The sequence below is a fragment of the Prionailurus viverrinus genome, chromosome A2, assembly GCF_022837055.1.
Source record: "Prionailurus viverrinus isolate Anna chromosome A2, UM_Priviv_1.0, whole genome shotgun sequence".
NCBI classification, from domain to species: Eukaryota; Metazoa; Chordata; class Mammalia; order Carnivora; family Felidae; genus Prionailurus; species Prionailurus viverrinus.
In genome coordinates, this window is record NC_062562.1 from 153,640,817 (window position 1) to 153,660,513 (window position 19,697).

General features: G+C 37.6%; 1 protein-coding gene across 2 annotated transcripts in view; it reads left to right on the forward strand.

The window, feature by feature from the left end:
* Positions 1-19,697, forward strand: part of AKR1D1 (aldo-keto reductase family 1 member D1) — a 95,343-nt gene that overhangs the window by 33,116 nt on the left and 42,530 nt on the right. The window contains exon 1 of one of the 2 annotated variants that reach the window (XM_047826208.1): positions 19,405-19,570. The exons of the other annotated variant lie outside the window; for it this stretch is intronic. Within the exon in view, the coding sequence (XP_047682164.1) occupies positions 19,478-19,570 (93 nt within the window). The 5' untranslated portion in view covers positions 19,405-19,477. Of the gene's footprint in view, positions 1-19,404; positions 19,571-19,697 lie in introns of those variants that run through there. 2 annotated transcript variants of the gene reach the window in all.

Sequence of the window (19,697 nt, forward strand, 5' to 3'; positions counted from 1 at the left end):
AAGAGGGAAAATTTACCTATAGAGAGGCAAGGATAACAATTACCCTGGACTTCTCTTCAAGAATCATATAAGCAAGAAAAGAGTGGAGTGAGATGTTAAAGCATTGAAAGAAAAAACCACCAACCTAGAATTATGTACCTTGAGAAACTGTCTTTCAAAAATAAAGAAAAATTAAAGACTTTCTCAGACAAACAAAAATTGATCGGATTTGTTACCAGTAGACCTACTTCAAAAGAAAAGTTAAAACAAATTCTTAAAGCATAACATATAAAGATGTTGAATCACTATGATGTACACCTAAAACTAATGTAACACTGTGTGAACTATACTCAGATAACAAAAATTTTTAAATAAGAAAATAAAATAAAATAATTCTCCAGAAAAAAATGATATAGGTCAGAAATTCAGATCTACATAAGGTAAGAAAGAAAAGTTGAGAAGGAATAAATGAAGGTGAAAGAAGATATTTTTCTTATTCTTCTTGATCACTGTTCAAAATAATAACAGCAACAATGTATTTGGTGATTAGGGCTTATAGACAAGTGAACTGAATGGCAGCAATATTATAAGATTGAAAGGGTGGAATTGGAAATACTTTGTTATAAGATATTTTCACTGCTCCTAAAGTGGTATAGTGTTATTTGACAGAGGACTTGAATTAGTGATTAATTTATACTGCAAAATGAGAGGTAACCAATAAAAAAGTTTTTAAAAAGGAAAATTTTGACAGGTTAATAAAAGAGAGAAAATGAAATTATATAAAATGTTCTATGAAAACCATAATAGGCAGGAAAAGTAAATGAAGATTTAAAAAAGAACCAACAGGGGCGCCTGGGTGGCGCAGTCGGTTAAGCGTCCGACTTCAGCCAGGTCACGATCTCGTGGTCCGTGAGTTCGAGCCCCGCGTCAGGCTCTGGGCTGATGGCTCGGAGCCTGGAGCATGTTTCCGATTCTGTGTCTCCCTCTCTCTCTGCCCCTCCCCCGTTCATGCTCTGTCTCTCTCTGTCCCAAAAATAAATAAAAAATGTTGAAAAAAAAATAAAAAAGAACCAACAAAGAACAAGAACAACAAACAGAAAATAGTAACAAATATGGCAGATATTAATCGAACTATAGTGGTTTAAATACACAAGTGGAATTTAATAAATAAATAAATACATAAATGAATAAATAAAAGATACTCTAACAGTAGATAGATACACACACACAAGACACAACTATACGTTATGTACAAGAGCCACTTTATAAGTGGCTATATAAATACAGATTAAAGACAGATTAAAAAATATATATATATTTTAAAGACAGATTAAAATAAAGGAATAGAGGTACATAGCAGCTGATATAAATTAAAAGAAAGCGAGAATAGTTATATTGATTTCAGACAAAGCAAACTTCAGAGCAAAGGGAGGCATTTTATAATGGTAGAAAGGCTGATTCTCCAAGAAAATTTAATTCCTTATGTATGTGTACCCGCCAACAGTTAGACTAATGTTTTTTAAAAAAAAGCCACAAAATACATGATGCGCAACTGATAGAACTTCAAGGAGAAATAGATGAATCCACTATTATATTTGGAGAATTCAACACCCCTCTGTCAAAAATGAGAAGGAGGCAGACCATCAGTAAGGAAATAACTGAACTGACAGAACCATCAGCCACCTGGATCTAATTAACATCTATAGAATATGTCATCCAAAAACAGAAAAATGCACATACTTTTCAAGCTTATATGGAACATTCACCATGAGAGATCACATCTGGGCCACAAAACACACCTTAATAATAATTTTTTCCCTTTATTTTGAGGGGCGGGGGGAGTGCACAAGCAGGGAAGGGGCAGAGAAAGAGAGAGAGAGAATTCTAAGCAGGCTCTGCACTGTCAGTGCAGAGCCAGGCATGGGGCTTGATCTCCTGAATTGTGTGATTATGATCTGAGCCGAAATCAAGGGTTGGATGCTTAACCGACTGAGCCACCCAGGCACCCCGCACACCTTAACGATCTTAAATACATAAAAATTACACAAAGTATGCTCTCAGACTACAATGGAATTAGAAACTAGAAAAAAAACTAGAAACTAATAATAGAAAGGTAATTGAAAACCTCTCAGATACTTGGAGATTAAACACTACACTTGAAATAACACATGGATCAAAGAAATCTCAAAAGAAATTTTTAGATATCTTGAAATAAATGAAAATGAAAATACAGCTTATCAAAATTTGTGGGATATAGTAAGAGCAGTGCTTTGAGGGAAATTTAGAGCACTGAACACATATGTTAGAAAAGAAGGAAGATCTAAAATCAAAATCTAAGCTTCTACATGAGGAAACTAGAGAATAAAGAGCAAATTAAATTGAAAATAAATAGACCAAAAGATATAATAAAAATGACAGCAGAAGTCAATGAAATTGAAAATAGGAAATCAGTAGAGAAAATCAATGAAACCAAATGCTGATTCTTAAAAAAAAAAAAAAAATCAATGAAAGTGATAACCCCCTAGCCAGGTTTACTCAGACAAAAAAGAGAGAAGAGACAAATTGCCAAATTAAAGAGAGACCATCATTACTGATGCCATGGGATTAGATGCCCTAGACCCAGATGATTTCAGTGGCAAATTCTACCAAATATTTAATGAAGAAATTGTACCAATTCTCTACAATCTCTTATAGAAAGCAGAAGCAGAGTGAATACTTCCTAACACATTCAATGAGGTCAGCATTACCTTAACTCCCAAACCAAAGACATTCCAAGAAAGGACAACTACAGATCAATATATGTCACAAATTTTAATGCAAAAATCCTAAATGAAATATTAGCAGTTTGAATCCAATAATGTGTAAAAAACTATACACCATGACCATGTGAGCTTTATTCCAGGTATACAAGACTTGTTCAATATTCAAAGATTAATTAATGTAATCTATCACATAAACAGGCTAAAGAGGTAAATGTATAATAGATTCAGTAAAGACATTTACAACACCCATTCATGGTAAAAACCCTCAGCAAGCTAGGAGTAGAAGAAATCCCTCAACTTGATTAAAAAAAAAAAAGTCTACACAAACCTATAGCTAACAAATATTTAATGGTGAGAAACTAGATGCTTTCCTAATTAAATCTGGAACAAGGCAAGGAGGTCTTCTCTTATCAGTCCTATTCAACATCTTACTGGAAGTCCTAACTAATATAACAAGGCAAGAAAAGGTAATAAAATATATACATATTGTGAAGGAAGAAATAAACTTTCTTTGTTTGCAAATGACATAAATGTCTATGTAGAAAATCTCAAAGAATGAAATAAAAATCTCCTGGAACTAATAACCAATTATGGCAAGGTTGTAGGCTAGAAAATTAATACACGGACATCAAGTGCTTTCTTATATACCAGCAGTGAATACTTGGAATTTAATTTTTAAAATATGGTGATGTTTTCATTAGCATGTAAAAAATAAAATACATAAATTTGGATATGTGCAAAAATAATAAATAATATGTACAAGATCTATACGAGGAAAATTACAAAACTGATGAATGAAATAAAAGACCTAAATAAATGAAGAGTATTCCATTTACACAGATAGGAAGACTCAGTATTGTTAAGGTGTCCATTCTTACCAACTTGACCTATAGATTCAACATAATTCTAGTCAAAATCCCAGCAAGTTAGTTTGTGGATATGAACAAACTAATTCTAAAATTTATATGAAAAGACAAAAGAATCAGCATAGCCAACACAATATTGAAGAATAACAAAGAAGAAAGATCTGGAATAGCCAACAAATATTGAAAGAGAAGAACAGAGTTAGAGGACTGATACTATCTGATTTCAAAAGTTACTCTAAAGCTGTAGTAATCATGACAGTGAGGTACTGACAAAAGAATAAACAAATAGATCAATGGAATTATTGATCTACTCTGACCTTTGACAAAGGAACGCGAAATCAACAAAGAATTTCTTTTTGGCGTGCTTGGGTGGCTCAGTCGGTTAAGTGTCTGACTTTGGCTCAGGCCATGAACTCGTGGTTAGTGAGCTTGAGCCCCGCATCAGGCTCTATGCTGACAGCTTGGAGCCTGGAGCCTGCTTCCATATTCTGTCTCCCTCTCTCTCTCTCTGCATCTCCCCCACTCACAGTCTGTCCCTCTCTGTCTCTCAAAACGGAATAAATGTTAAAAATTAAAAAAGAAAAAGCAAAGGATACTTTTGCCAACAGATTGTTCTGGAACAACTAGAAAGCTATGTATGAAGGTAGGTAGGTAGGTAGGTGAGTGCGTGGGTGGGTAGGTAGGTATGAAGAAAGAAAGAAAGAAAGAAAGAGATAACCTTTCTTATACTGCTCACAAAAATGAACTCAAAATGGATTATGGACCTAAATGTAACTGCAAAACTATAAAATTTCTAGGCTATAGCATAGGAGAAAACCTAGGTGGCTCTGAGTTTGGCAATGAGTTTCTTCATACAACACCAGAAGTATGACCCACGAATGAAAACATGCATTAAGGGGCCTTCATGAAAATTTAAAAACTTCTGCTGTAAGAAAGACATGGTTAAGAGAAAGAAAAGATAAGCCACAGACTGGGAGAAAATATTTGCACCATGCATATCTTATAAAGAATTGGTATCCAATCCAAAATAATACAAAGAACTCAAATGTGCCAATAAAAAAAACAAACAACCCGATTTAAAACTGGGGGAAATCAGGACACCTGGGTGGCTCAGTTGGTTAAACTTCTGACTTCAGTTCAGGTCTTGATCTCATGGTTTGTGAGTTCCGGCCCCACATCTGGCTCTGTGCTGACAGCTCAAAGCCTAGAGCCTGCTTCAGATTCTGTATCTCCCTCCATCTCTGCACCTCCCCTGCTCATGCTCTCTCTCTCAAAAATAAACTTTAAAAATTTTTAAAGAAAAAGAAAAAGAAAACTGGGCAAAATATCTGAACAGACACCTCACCAAAGAAGGTTCACCGATGGCACATAAACATATAAAAAGGTGCCCAACATCATATGTCATTAGGGAATTTCAAATTAAAATAACAATGAGATACCATCACATATGTCAGAATGACTAAAATACAAAACACTTCACACTAAATGCTGACAAGGCTTATAGCCACACAAAAACCTGCACATGAATGTTTATAATACCTTTATTCTTAGTTACTATTAGAAGCAACCAAGATGCCCTTCAATTAGGGAATGGATAGGGGTACCTGGCTGGCTCAGTCGGTTAAACGTCTGACTTCGGCTCAGGTCATGATCTCACAGTTCGTGAGTTGGAGCCCCATGACAGGCTCTGTGCTGACAGCTCAGAGCCTGGAGCCTGCTTCAGATTCTGTGTCTCCCTCTCTCTCTGCCGCTTCCCAGCTCATGCTCTCTCTTTCTAAAAAATAAAACATTAAAAAAATTTTTTTTAAATGGAATGGATAAACAAACTGGTATATCCATACAGTGGCAAATTATCCAATGATAAAAAGAAATGAGCCATCAGGCCACAAACACATACGCATATTGTTAACTGTTGTAGACTCTGAGTCTGAAGTTCTCTCTTGTCCAGCAAGAGAGAGGGGCTCAGGATTGAAAATGTGAGAGAGGCTAATGTCCAGGAGGAGATAAGAGCCCAGAGTTAGGGTCCTTGTTCCGTTTTTATTAGGATTAGAAGGCTTAAAAACATGGTGATGGACATGCACAAAGAGACAATGAAATCATAAACATTAACTCATGGGCGTGAGGCAAAGGGGGTTTTGAAGATATGCTGTGTTAGGGGTTTGGGTCAATACAAAACAAAACCTGGCGCCCTGGGCAGAAGGTTGTTTACAGCAGACGTGAGGCCCCTCCCCTGTTTACCTAAAGTGGTCTAGGGGACAAGAAAGACAGAGCATGCTACCTCAGGGTCAACAAGGCACCTTTCTTTTGCTACTTAGCTCCTCTCTGGGCAACTTTGCCCCAGAGCAGTCTATAGCCCTGTTTACCTGGTCCTTCCTTCCTGTGAAAGCAGCATTCTGCTATTGTACTAAGGTAGGGGGCGTTTCCGCCCTGAATACCTAATCTTGTTTACCTCCTATACCTTTGTCCTATCCTCCCACTTTACCTGTACTGAGGCCTTTGTCCTGCCTTATCTAATTTTACCTAAACTCATTCCCCACAGCTAGCAAAGTCAATTGGAAAAGCCTACGTTCTGTGTGATTCCAACAATATAGAATTTTGGAAATGGAAACCTAGATTCCAACAATATAGAATTTTGGAAATGGAAAACCTATAGCAACAGTAAAAAAAGTCAATAAAAGATAAGTGGTTACTAGGAGTTCACACAGAGAGTGAAAGGGGGAATGAATATAGTTGGAGCACAGAGGATTTTTAGGGCAATGGAACTAATCTGTTGGATACTGCAATGGTGAACATATGTCATCATGCATTGGTCAAAATCCATAGAATATACAACTCAGAGTGAACCCTAATGTAAACTATGACTTTAGTTAATAATAATGTATTAATATTGGCTCAATTGTAACAAATTGCATTGGGAAAACTGAGGCTTAAGTAGGTACATGGGAGATCTGTACTTTATGCTCATTTTTCTGTGAACATAAAACTGCTCTAAAAATCGTCTGTTAATTGAAAAAGTTGTAGCCACTTAACCTGCACATTTCTAAGTGTTTATAAAATTTTACTAATTCACATTACAATTCTTGTCTGATCTTATAAACTACCTATATATTTTAAAAATCAAAGGCAGAGTTAATTCTTAACAAACTCAACACCCAAAAAATAAATAATCCAGTGAAGAAATGGGCAGAAGACTTGAATAGACACTTTTCCAAAGAAGACATCCAGATGGCAAACAGAAACATGAAAAGATGCTCAACATCGCTCATCATCAGGGAAATACAAATCAAAACCACAATGAGATACTACCTCACACCAGTCAGAGTGGCTAAAATTAACAGCTCAGGAAAAAACAGATGTTGGTAAGGATGTGGAGAAAAGGGAACCTCTTGCACTGTTGGTAGGAATGCAAACTGGTGCAGCCACTCTGGAAAACAGTGTGGAGGTTCCTCAAAAAATTAAAAATAGAACCATGTTATGATCCAGCAATTGCACTATTAGGAATTTATCCAAAAGATACAAAAATGCTGATTCAAAGGGACATATGCACCCCAATGTTTATAGCAGCACTATTAACAATAGCCAAATTATGAAAAGAGCCCAAATGTCCATTAACTGATAAATGGATTAAGAAGATGTGGTATATGTATATGTATATGTATATGTATATGTATATGTATATACATACGCACACACAATGGAATACCACTCAGCGATGAAAAAGAATGAAAATCTTGCCATTTGCAACAACATGGATGGAACATGGATGCTAATTGAAATAAGTTAGAGAAAGACAGATATCATAAGACTTCACTTGTATGTGGAATTTGAGAAACTTAACAGATGAATTAGAGGAAGGGAAGGAAAAATAAGATAAAAACAGAGAGGGAGGCAAACCATAAGAGACTCTTAAGTACAGAGAACAAACTGTGAGTTGATGAGGGGTGTGAGGTAAATGGGTGATGGACACTAAGAAGGGCACTTGTTGGGACGAGCACTGGGTGTTACATGAAGTGATGAATCACTGGGTTCTACTCCTGAAGCTAAGACTACACTGTATATTAACCAACTTGAGAATGAAAAAACAAAATCTATGGATAATTAATTAATCTATGGGTAAACTGTGTGGTACTGATGAAACAATAGATCAGTATAACAGAATATATAGCCCATAAATATACCTGCATATACATGGTCAGCTGATCTTTGACAAAGGAACAAAGGCAAATCAATAGCCAAAGGAAAATCTTTTCAACAAATGATACAAATGGACACCACATGCATATGAAATTACAAGAGACAGTGAATAGCCAAAACAATCTAGGAAAAGAAAAAATTAGGAAGACTCATACTTCCAGATATCAAAACTGACCATGAAATGGACATTTGGCACAGATTTGCCTTCCTTGCTCATATCACTTCTTCCGTAAGGTAAAGATTTGCAGAATACTTTGTCTATTGCAATTATTTACCAAGCAACAATATCTCTTGCTACAAAGATCACATTTATTGGCAGGGAAAGTATGGCAACAGGCTCACGTCCACACAAGTCATAGTCTAAGTACCAGCCAGAAGTAGCTGGCTTAATAAAACCGAGGAATAGACTATCAGACACTCAGCTCTAGGGCCAGCAAGATAGTCCTTGCAAAGAGGTTCTTTCGGATTCTTTTATAGTGTTTTGCAAATATGAATAATTTATACAGTGAATACTTATACACACATAATTTTATGCTTTTGCCAATGTATTTATGGATAGATTCCTAGAGTAGGGATTTCTGGATCAATGAATTAGCGCATATTTGATTTTACTAGATAGTGCCAATTTTCCCTCCATAAGGGTGTACCATCTTGTATTCCCATCATCAAACCATGAAAGTCCCTGCTTTCCCATAGCCTCTCCAATAAGGTAAAATTTTTTACAGTCTGATGTATGTTTCATTTTAATTCATTTCTCTTATTATGAGAGAGGTCAAACAACTTTTAACATGTTTAAGGGCCATTTTAACTTAATGTGAATATTCAAGTAAAAAAATTTTTTTTAATGTTTATTTATTTTTGACAGACAGAGCATGAGCAGGGGAGGGGGAGAGAGAGAGGGAGACACAGAATCCAAAGCAGGCTCCAGGCTCCGAGCTGTCCACACAGAGCCCCATGCGGGGCTCAAACCCATGAACCGTGAGATCATGACCTGAGCCGAAGTCGGATGCTTAACTGACTGAGCCACCCAGGTGCCCCTCAACTTTTTAAGTAACTAATTGTGTGGCTACTCTTCTCCAGTTTTTAAAAACTGTTCATTAATTAGGAAGATTGATCTGATTTAATGTCCTAAATGTGTGTGTATGTGTACACCTATTTTTATTATTATTATCTTTGGATTTTGAACACAGGAGAGTTTTCTTCCATATTTTTCAGTTCAGTTTTCTTAAACCTTTTAAGACTAGTTCCCCTCATTACTCTTCTTGGCTATTCTTACTTCGATATTTTTCTGTATGGTTTTTATAATCAATTCGTCCAGAGATAGAAAAAAAACATACATTTTTGTTATGAGTATTTAAACATATAAAATACCTTAGGGTAGAAAGTTGTAGATTTCATTTATTTTAGCTCATTTGGTAACATTGGTTTGCAGTTTTCAAATATTGAGTGATCACATTTTTTTTCTAGTGTGATTTTTGTATATGTTAATATTATGCCTTTCATTTTCGTCTTGTTTTCTTTTGACATCTCTACATGGGGTTTGATTGATATCCTTTTCTGTTGCGCATATTTAAGTAGGATGTGTTTTCTCGTATTTTTGGTCTGAGAAGGATTCTTGGTATTTATGTAGAGGGTGGGATTAAGCCAGAATAGTTTTCCTAACTTCTCTGCTAGGGGGTGCCTCTGTTGTTACCATCAAGAATCCAAAAGTATGATCTCTACATGAAACCATTTCTCTAGTTCTGAGATCTGCTTTCTCTTGGTCCATCCCACCAGGAGCTAAACATTTTTCTCCCTTATTCTCAGTATTTTACTCTACTGCCTGAAGCCTTTTCCTCAAAATGTGTTTTTGTCTTTATTCAGGTGATTTTTTCCTGGATATTTCTGGAGTCCTCTAAGACTTATACTGCCTCAAGACATGCTAATTGTCCTGCAGCCCTTAGGGAGTACTTATAGGCTTTTTCTATTTACCCACACATTGGATCCTCTGTTTCTCAGTTTCAGTGATTATTTTCAGATTTGCTTTCTGAGGCTTCCACTCAGATGTAGGTGTTCTCTTTGATGACTCAAGATTTTTGGAGGACTTTCTGTGTTCTGAGGACACTCTCTGGACAGCAGAACTTCTCCATCTGTTCCACGCACAACTTTTACATAAACTAAATCTGAGTTACACATGATCCTATTTTGGGGAGGCATAAAGCCCCACCTACTGGTGTTCTAGGGTTTGTGGAGGTTCCTTTGTCACCATTTTATTGAAGTTATCTGTTGTCTTTTTTCTCTTTCCCCTACTTGCTCTCTGTCTCTAGTCTGAGGACATTTGGAGAGATTCAAACACTACATTGCCATCATCATCTTCTCTTTCTAAAAATCTCTCATAAAATCTCTGGCAAAAAGGTGTGAACCAAGAAAGAATGCACTAAAAACTTAAGCAGACAGGCATTTATTTGGGCAATTAGAATTGCAATTCAGGAAACACAGATGCAGGTTGAAACCTAAATTTTGTTCTGAAAAAAACAAAGAGAGGGCAGGTTTATACAAGTGAAAGTTTACAAGAGTAGTTCTCAGTCAGGTCCGTTATGCAAAATGAGAATTAAAACTGGGTCAACTGGGATTGGTTGAATTAATATGCAAATAGATTGAAATTTGTCAAATTGTGTTGGCTCCTTTCAAGGTGAAGAATAGGAATAATTCAGGTGTCATGGTGAGGAAGGAGTTAATTCCAGATTGAGGGCTTGTGGTTGGCAAACAGTTCATGGTTCCTTTGATAAAGCCATGCATTACTTCTTCCTCACTTATGTGCTCCTGACCCTATTTTAAAAGAGACTCTCTTAGCGAGACTTGCTTGTTCCATTTTGAAATCTCTTTTTACATTTTCTCCCTTTGATCAAGGTCTTTCTTAATAAGAAAGCATCAATGGTCAGTCCTTTGGTGTTGGCCCCATTGTGTTGCCAGAATGGTTAGTACCTCCTCTGGGTCTATAATGTACCTCAGAGTAGGAAGTCTCTTATCCTCATATATCTTTAAGTCTGGACCACATTTGAGTGGCAAGGAAACATTCTAGGGAAAGGGACTTTAGGCTACATCAATTGAAGTGTCATTTTCTGTTGTCAAAATGTAGGGCTGATGAGTGCTTTTCAGTCTCTGAACAATCTTTGACATTTTGAATTGCAGCACAACATGGGGAAATATATATTACAAACAGTTTAAATATAACAATAAAGATACACGTTAGGATAATGACTAATACTATGACTTAGAAACCCAAACACAAAAGAGCTCCAAGCCCCAAAGGAAGTCAACTAAAAGTATCATAAAATATAAAGTTAAACCATCCTGGGAAAAAATTTGAATGTCCCTGTAGGGTCCTGGACAATGTAAGTAGCTAAGTGGTTTCTAATTCCACATGTTGTGAAGTATTTATCCGTGTACTGTAAAAGGTGTTAGTTGTTGTAGAGACATCTCCTTGCTTGGCTAAAGGATAATCAGGGGCTATCTGATTACCCAGAACAAGTTTGGCCAGAGAGTCTAAGGATCTTTTTCAGACTATTATTGCCTTAGCAGCAGATTCTTCCATAATTTCAAGACATAAAGAGATGTTGTTGATTATAGCCTTAATTATATTTATCCCTAACCAGGGATGTAGGGACTTGCCAAAGGAGTGAATCCTAAATCATGAACACCTCCTGTTAGGTCCTTTCTAGCTCAACAGTGTAGATTCAGGGAGGGGAGCTGACTAATGAGATCTCTTATTTTGCTTTTGAAAAGTTAGGGGCACAATTAGATTTTTCTCCCAACCTGAAATAATAGGTTTTTCTAAATTCTAAAAGTCAGCATCTATTAGTAATGACCTGGGAGAGAAGGTGAGGGTGTTATCTTTATAGGCCAATGCCAGAGTAAAGGAAAGAAAAAGAAGGAGAAAGGCTTTCATGTTTAAAGCATGAAGCCTTGTTCCATCATCTTGGGCAGAAGCAGTCTACCTCGATGTCCTCTCCTTTTCTTTCCTGTTAGATTTGGAGGTCTCCAGCACCTGTACAGGACCAAGTGTGAGATGGAGACTTTTTCAGTCATGAGGCATGTACCCCAGGCTCAATACCTTTTAGTTTTGCAGCAGTGTCAGTGGTCAGGAGCACTTGATAAAGTCCCTTCCATAGGGGCTCTAGGGCTGTCTTCCCCTGATGACATTTCTGAAATACCCAGCCACCAGGCTCTAGACTGTAACCGACTTTGAATTGTGATCTGGAAAGGCTTTTGTTTTACATGTTGATCACAGGCTTGAGCATAAGACATTAGAGACTTAACAGTAGCTGGTCATACTAGCACAAGACAACAAGGGATCAGCAGAAGGTTGTATACTGATAGAATTCCAAGAGGTTTGCAAGCTTTTGTTACGGTTCGTATGATTTGCCTAGTGAAGGGGGAGCCTTGATCACTGGAGATCATGGAAGGTGAATCCCAAATGGAAACACATTCTCTAACACGTTTTTTTTTGTTGTTGTTGTTGTTTTGTTTTTTTTGCCTCCATGAGAACATCAACCTTGCAGCAGGGGAAAGCTTCAATCCATCCAGAAAACATACAAACAACAAGAACATCTTGATAACACACACTAAGTGGCAGTTGTAGTCCAGCTGTAAGGTGTTCAAAGGGTCCAGAGGGAGGAGATCTAAGGCTTCTGGGAACAAAAACAGCTTTTCCAGAATTGTGGAATGTAGGATTCCAAGATTAGGACCTGTCTGACAGGTCAGACATTGCTGGTAGACTGTTCTTGCAATATTAAAAAAGTCTCCCCATCAATGTCTGTTTATAACCTGAGTCATTTGAAATGCACTGTTGTGGGTGAAGGAATGCAAAAACTAAAAAATGGGGTTTGTCAGGGAGCCAGGAAGACCCAAGCAGCTATCTTGGGTTTCCCACAGCCCCCACTGTTCTTTAATTTACAGCCATTGTTTAATCATCTTAATTTCTTATTCAAGAGCAGACTGTTGCCATGTTACAAGGACATCTGGATAGCAAAAGTCTGGCAATGAGGGGCTATTTTTGCAGAAGCAGAATGTGGACTTCATCCACATGTGCCACAGTCTTGCAAATACAATATAAAGAAGCTTAGTATTACTTAATTTGACAATGCTTCCCATGTAATTTACACAGCAAATAAGCCTAATGACTTTAACAAGTCCTCTGCAATATTCCAGGTAAAAAAGACTTCATTTAGAATTCAATTTTGGGAATTTTGTCAAAAATATAAAGAGTTCTGGACCATTTGGTTAAAATAGGATCACAAAAATTTACAAAAGAATAATTATCTATTTAACCAAAGTAACAAAAAGGTTTCAAGAACAAATGTAGATTGTACCTGCAAAAACCTTAGCTCTCCTTGAATAAAAATTTAGTTTTTCTGAGTAGCCAAAATGTGATAAAGACAAAAACAGAATCTTTCTTTCTCAGACAGATTACACTAACAGTAAAGAAACTTTGTTTATAATTTGTTATTAAGAACAGACCTGTTATCTAAGAAAATTTTGGTTTAATAGAAGAAAAACCAAACAAATTCCATCAGTGTACTTTTTACATTAAAGCTCATTTATCATTAAATTTATTTTAATCTTAGCTTGATTATACCTAAAATTATTTTCCTAGGATTCCTTTTTCTGCAAACCTTCTACAACTCTCTTTTTTTTAGCATTACAATTTTGTCCTATGTTTTTCCTCTATAAACAACCAGCCTCACTTAGGACAATATTTTTTTCTTTTCCCTCCACAAAAAAAAAGTGTTATCTGCATTTCTCAGACCTTCCCTTACTGGAAACATAACCTAATTTCCTGGCATACAGAGATGTTCCCCTTATTATTTCTAGTAGCTTTAATTACATATATTAATTAGACTCCTTAATCCTTAGAAACCTTATTTCTAGTGAAAAGTAAGAAACAGTAGGAAACTGCCTGTTATACCATTATTCTTTAGATTTGCAAGTTTGTGAATATATTTTATAGTTTCTAGAAGCATTGCCTTTTTCAATTTTCCAGTGTAGCACTAACACATCCAAATATCTTTTCTCTGTAATACAAAGTCAATAGTAGACAAACCTATTTGTAATACTTAATGTTGTAGTATTTTGTCCTGTTTAGAAAATTATCCAGGTATTTATTGAAATTCAATTATTTAGCTTAGCAAAGCTCTGAGGTTTTAAGTTACAAAAAAGATTTGGAAGACTATTTAAAAATTTATCTAAATGACCAGTAGTAAGGACTTACCTGTAAACAAATGAAGTTAGTTTTATAAGCTTTCTGCAGCAAGAAGACTGCAGTCTGTGGGGAGGCATGGGATGCCTTGTTAAGAGGGAGAGAGAGGGGTGCCTGGGTGGCTCAGTCCTTTAAGCTGACTTCGGCTCAGTTCCAGCCCTGCGTCGAGCTCTGTGCTGACAGCTTAGAGCCTGGAGCCTGCTTCAGATTCTGTGTCTCCCTCTCTCTCTGCCCCTCCCCTGCTTGCACTCTCTCTCTCAAAAATAAATAAACATTAAAAAAGAAAAAATTTGGGGGTGCCTGGTTGGTTCAGTCGGTTGAGTGTCCAACTCTTGATTTTGGCTCAGTCATGATCTCAGGGCTTTGTAGGTTCGAGCCCTGCATCAGGCTCTGTGGTGGCAGCAGGGAGCCTGCTTGGGATTCTCTCTCTCCCTCTCTCTGACCCTCCCCCACTTGCGCTGTCTCTGTCTCTCTCAAAATAAATAAAGTTAAAAAAAAAAAGAAAAGAAATTTTAAAAGAGGGAGAAAGAAAAGGGCTTGTAATAGAAATCGGGGTTACGTTAGGTGATTTGGGAGAAGGTTTGAGGATGTAGGTATTTGTGTGTATGTGTACCTTCATATAGCAGGAGAAATACTGTGATTGGGGTATTGTAATAATTTTTAACTAGGAGGCAGAAGGAACAGAGCATGGTTAGAGTTGCCATTAGAGAAAAAGTAGCAGTCACTTATGTTAGCTCTAATAAGAAGCTATGTTGTGAAAATTAAATGGGACAATACATAAAAGTGCACAGTAGGGGCGCCTGGGTGGCGCAGTCGGTTAAGCGTCCGACTTCAGCCAGGTCACGATCTCACGGTCCGTGAGTTCGAGCCCCGCGTCGGGCTCTGGGCTGATGGATCAGAGCCTGGAGCCTGTTTCCGATTCTGTGTCTCCCTCTCTCTCTGCCCCTCCCCCCTTCATGCTCTGTCTCTCTCTGTCCCAAAAATAAATAAACGTTGAAAAAAAAAATTAAAAAAAAAAAGTGCACAGTAAATACTCAAAACTAATCTCATTATTGTCATAATTAAAATTATTTGTGAATTTATATCAGCAAAGAGAGTAATAATTCATACGCAAGCCTTTTATTGAATAAAAATAAGAATTGTTTTATGTCAGGTCAATTTATTTTGAAAGTATCAATATATAAAGACTAACTTCAGAAATTTCTCACAGAAAAAAGCAATCTAAAATTTAAATTCACCTCAATTTAGTCAATATGTGTAAAAAACTTAAAATTATTTTAAGAAATATGTGAGGGTTCTAGTTCCGGGTAGGATGCCTCTCCCAGTGAATACCACTATAAAACATGAAATATATGTATAAGAAAGTTATTTCAGGAGTCTGAAAAAGAAACAGTAGCAGATGGAGAAAGAAGAGCAGAACTCATGTACTATTGGGGTCTCTCAGTACCTCTCCCTCCCCCCCGCCCCCACCACCGCTGCCCCACCAATCAGAAAGTGGACAGCAGGGTGCAGACAGAGAGAACTATGGTACATCCAGACAATGTACTATAATTCACCACTTTAAAAAAAAAAAAAAAAAAAAAAAAAAAAAGAGCTACCAAGCCATGGAAAGGCATAGAGCAACATTATGTGCATTTTACTAAGTGAAAGAAGCCAATTTGAAAATCTGTATGAGTCTACCTATATGATATTCTGAAAAAAGACAAAACTTTGGAGACAGTAGAAAGATGAGTGGTTGCCAGGGATTAGGAGGGAGAGAGGGATAAATAAGCAGAACACAGGAACTTTAGGGCCAACTATTCTGGACGATACTAGTGTGGTAGATACATGGCATTATAACATCTTCCAAAATCCATAGAAAATACCATGTGAACAGTGATCTTAATGCAGACTATGGACTTTGGTGGATAGTAATAGGTCAAACAGGTACATCAATTGTAACAAATGTACCACTCTGGTGGGGGGATGTAGATAGTGGGGGAAGTCAGGGCATGTGTGAGGGCAGGGGATGGGAACTCTCTGTACACACTGCTCAACTTTGCTATGACCTAAAACTTCCCTAAAAATAAAGTCTAAGAAAAAAAGAACAAAGGACTTACTGTATGCACTCAGTAGCAGAATGGAGGAAAGAAGACAGAGGAAAAAGTTGAATATAAGTCAATAGAAATAATCCAATCACAAAACAAATAAAATTTTTTTTAAAAAATGAAAAGAGGTGGGGCAGCTGGGTGGCTCAGTTAGTTGAGCATCTAACTTCAACTCAGGTCATGGTCTCATGATTTGTGAGCTCAAGCCCCGCATTGGGCTCTCTGCTGTCACCACAGATTCGGATCTTCTAGACCCCTTGCTCCATTTGCCTTCTCTCTCTCAAAAATAAATACACTTTTTTTTTTTTAAATGAAAAGAGGAAAGTAGCAGAGTAGGGGATTCCAGGTCTCTGTGCTTTTATAAAAACAACGAATCAGCTGGCAAAAACAGTCTCATTTTTTGCAGAAGTCTGGAGTCCAGTCAAGAACTTGAAACAACCAGGGGAAAGCTTAGTGAAGAAAGCAGCTGCTGCTTTTGCAGTAAGAGAGAGGACTGTGTGGTTTAAATGGCCTGCCCACCATCCTCCCACATCTGATCCATGGCAGCCATGAGGACTGTGCCCACACTCCTGGTGCAAGATGCTGGTGCCACAGAGTGCAATGGAGCTGTTATTCTCAAAGAATCATCACTGTGGTCCCAGACTGTCCGGTGGCTCCCTGAAGGAACACACAAAGGCTTGCCTTTATTTTGCCTAACTCAAAGCATTCCTAGGGCAAAGATGGCTGCTCAAGTTTTTGCTGCATGCATTTAAGCACAGAAGTTTTGGCTGTGGAAGCCTAGGTTTAGTTGGGACAACCAATAGACTGAAAATCCTGGCAAAGAAGAAGTTGGGAAAGGAGATATGTGAGGGTAGGGAGTTGCAGGGCTGGTTAATCAAGAAGGCCACACAAACTGTCAGGGCTGAGCGTATGGTCAAAGAGGCCTGACAAGACCCTCAGTTTTCACCTCTGACTGGCCTTCAGGCTCTGTGCGAGCTGGAAACAAAGGCTATGGCAGCATCATAAGAAGCATGGGTAAGCATTGAAGTCATGCCCCAAAGGAGCCAACCTACAAAGACAGAATTTTTTGGTTTTTTGCTCCGAGCAGTGAAGAAAACTCTGTCAAAACACCAAGTGACCATGACTGCTAAATTAGTTGAACACACCTTTCACATAACAAATGGTAGGGACTCAATCGTTCAGAGAAGTTAGTAAATAAGCAAACATTAACAACTCATAAGCAAGCAGCACCAACGAACCAGAGGAGGGGGAAATATCTGATTTCCAGAACTGTCACATTGTGACACTCAACACTCCCAGTTTTCAACAAAAAAATTACAGAACATGCAAAGAACAAGAAAATATGGCTTGCTCACAGGGGAAAAAAAAGGAATTGTGAGTGTCCATGAGGACACAGAGCATTGGACTTACTAGACAAAGACATTAACTCGATTCTCTTAGATATGCTTAAAGAGTGAAAGAAAATCATGGGGAAAGAACCAAAGGATCCAGGAGAACAACATTTCACCATGTAGAGAACATCAGTAAAGAAATAGAAATCGTAAAAATGAACCAAACAAATTCTAGAGATTAAAAACACAATAATTGAAATGAAAAATAACTCAAGGGTTTCAACTATAGATTTGAGCAGGCAGAAGAGTCAGGGTACCTGAAGATAGACCCATTGAGATCATCTAGTTTAAGAAGAAAAAAGAGAAAAGAATGACAAAAATAAATAAACCAAGCTCAAGACACCTATGAGATACCATCAAGTATACCAACATATACACAACAGGAGGCCCCGAAGGAGAGGAGAGGAAGAAACTAAAAGGATGTTTGAAAAACTAATGCCCCCAAACATCCCAAATTCGATGAAAATCATGAATTTAAATATCCAAAGTGTTCACTGGGCTAAAGACCAAAAAAGTCAGTAATAATAAATATAGAGCAATATATGCAAACCAACGTCTTAGCACCCAAAGGTGTACAATAAGTATTTGTTGGATCAATTTACCAATGATACTGAAGACCAATATTGCCCGTGTTCCATGCTGCCCCAACCTACTTGAAATTCCCTGGCTGATCATGTGTATGTAAGCAAGAAAGGAAGTCCGGGAGAGAGGGCAAATGAGTTATAGGCAAACTTGAGCACACTTTTACCAGCCTGAACACAGTTAGTTATCTTCGAAACCCCCAAGGCTCACATTTTATACACAGCACAATCCTTTGGAGGAAGACTATAATAAACATTTGTTAGTTGCTTCCCTAACTGCTATTTCTTTCCTTTTTCTTAACAATCTCCAGATTCTGCCCAGGTGAGATTAACTCCAACTCCACATTCAGAAATTACTTCTGGGGCACCTGGGTGGCTCAGTAGGTTAAGCGTCCCACTCTTGATTTCAGCTCAGGTCATGATGCCACAGTTCATGGGATCAGGCTCTGCACTGACAGCATGGAGCCTGCTTGGGATTCTCTCTCTCCCTTTCTCTCTACCCCTCCTCTCTCTCTCTCTCTCTCTCTCAAAAGAAATAAATAAATTTTTAAAAAAAGAAAGAAATGGCTTCTAATTATCTGAGGATGATCAATCTTTTATGTCCTTTGACCATCATGATTAGTTTAGTGATAGATCCATGAAGCAAGAAAGGTAGTGGAGACCAAAAAGACCTTTTCTAGGTTACTGTGTGAGTGATGGCATAAGTAAAAATCTCTCTTTTGTTGAGTCTGTCTCTGGAACCACGTCACTCCAAGGACGGGTCACCATCTTTTAATAAGGAGAGACTGAGAGAATGAAGAGACAGAGAGATAGACTGGTTAAAAGACCAGTTGTTCCTCTGGCCCACTGTTTCCCAAACTTAACTAGGTTATACAATCTTAAAACCCTTCCAAGTCCTGCTGCATCAGAATTTCCAGGCAAGTCCTGGGAAACTGCTATAGTCTCATCTGAAGCTAGCCCTAATGTTGAAGCTTTCAGAAATATAAACCAATAAATGTCTTTTATAGTTTAGGAGAATTTGAGACAGGCCTGTCACTTGCCCACAAAACCATCCTAACTGGCAGAAGCCAACCAGACTTGTTTCTTTTTGGCTTTTCCCTCTTTTCTTTGTAGAGAAGTAAGCATTAGCTCTCAATGGGTTATGTTATTTACATGCCTCTGATAAAGTTCAAAGGACAATCTCCAGATTTTCAAAACAACCTGGGGAAAAAAAAAAACAGGTTGAGAAATAGATCTGCTAATCTCTCTTCCCTCCCACTGCTCCTCCCTCTGACTCTCCTTTCTTTCATTAAATAGGCCCTAAAATATCCTTACAAAAAGATTTTCCCAGTAGTGTCCAGAATTACTCTGAAAAACGTGAAACCCAGACTCTCTCCAGGATGAACCTCAGTGCTGCAAATCACCGTATACCCCTAAGTGATGGAAACAGCATTCCTATCATCGGTCTTGGCACCTACTCAGAACCTAAACTGGTAAATCTCTTTTTTATTTTTATTGTTTTGAAACTTCCCTGGAGCATAATCTTTCATTTGTTTTGAATGGAGCTCATTGATTTCCTTTTTATAATAATGAAAGTCACCTCCAAGGAGTACTACTTGG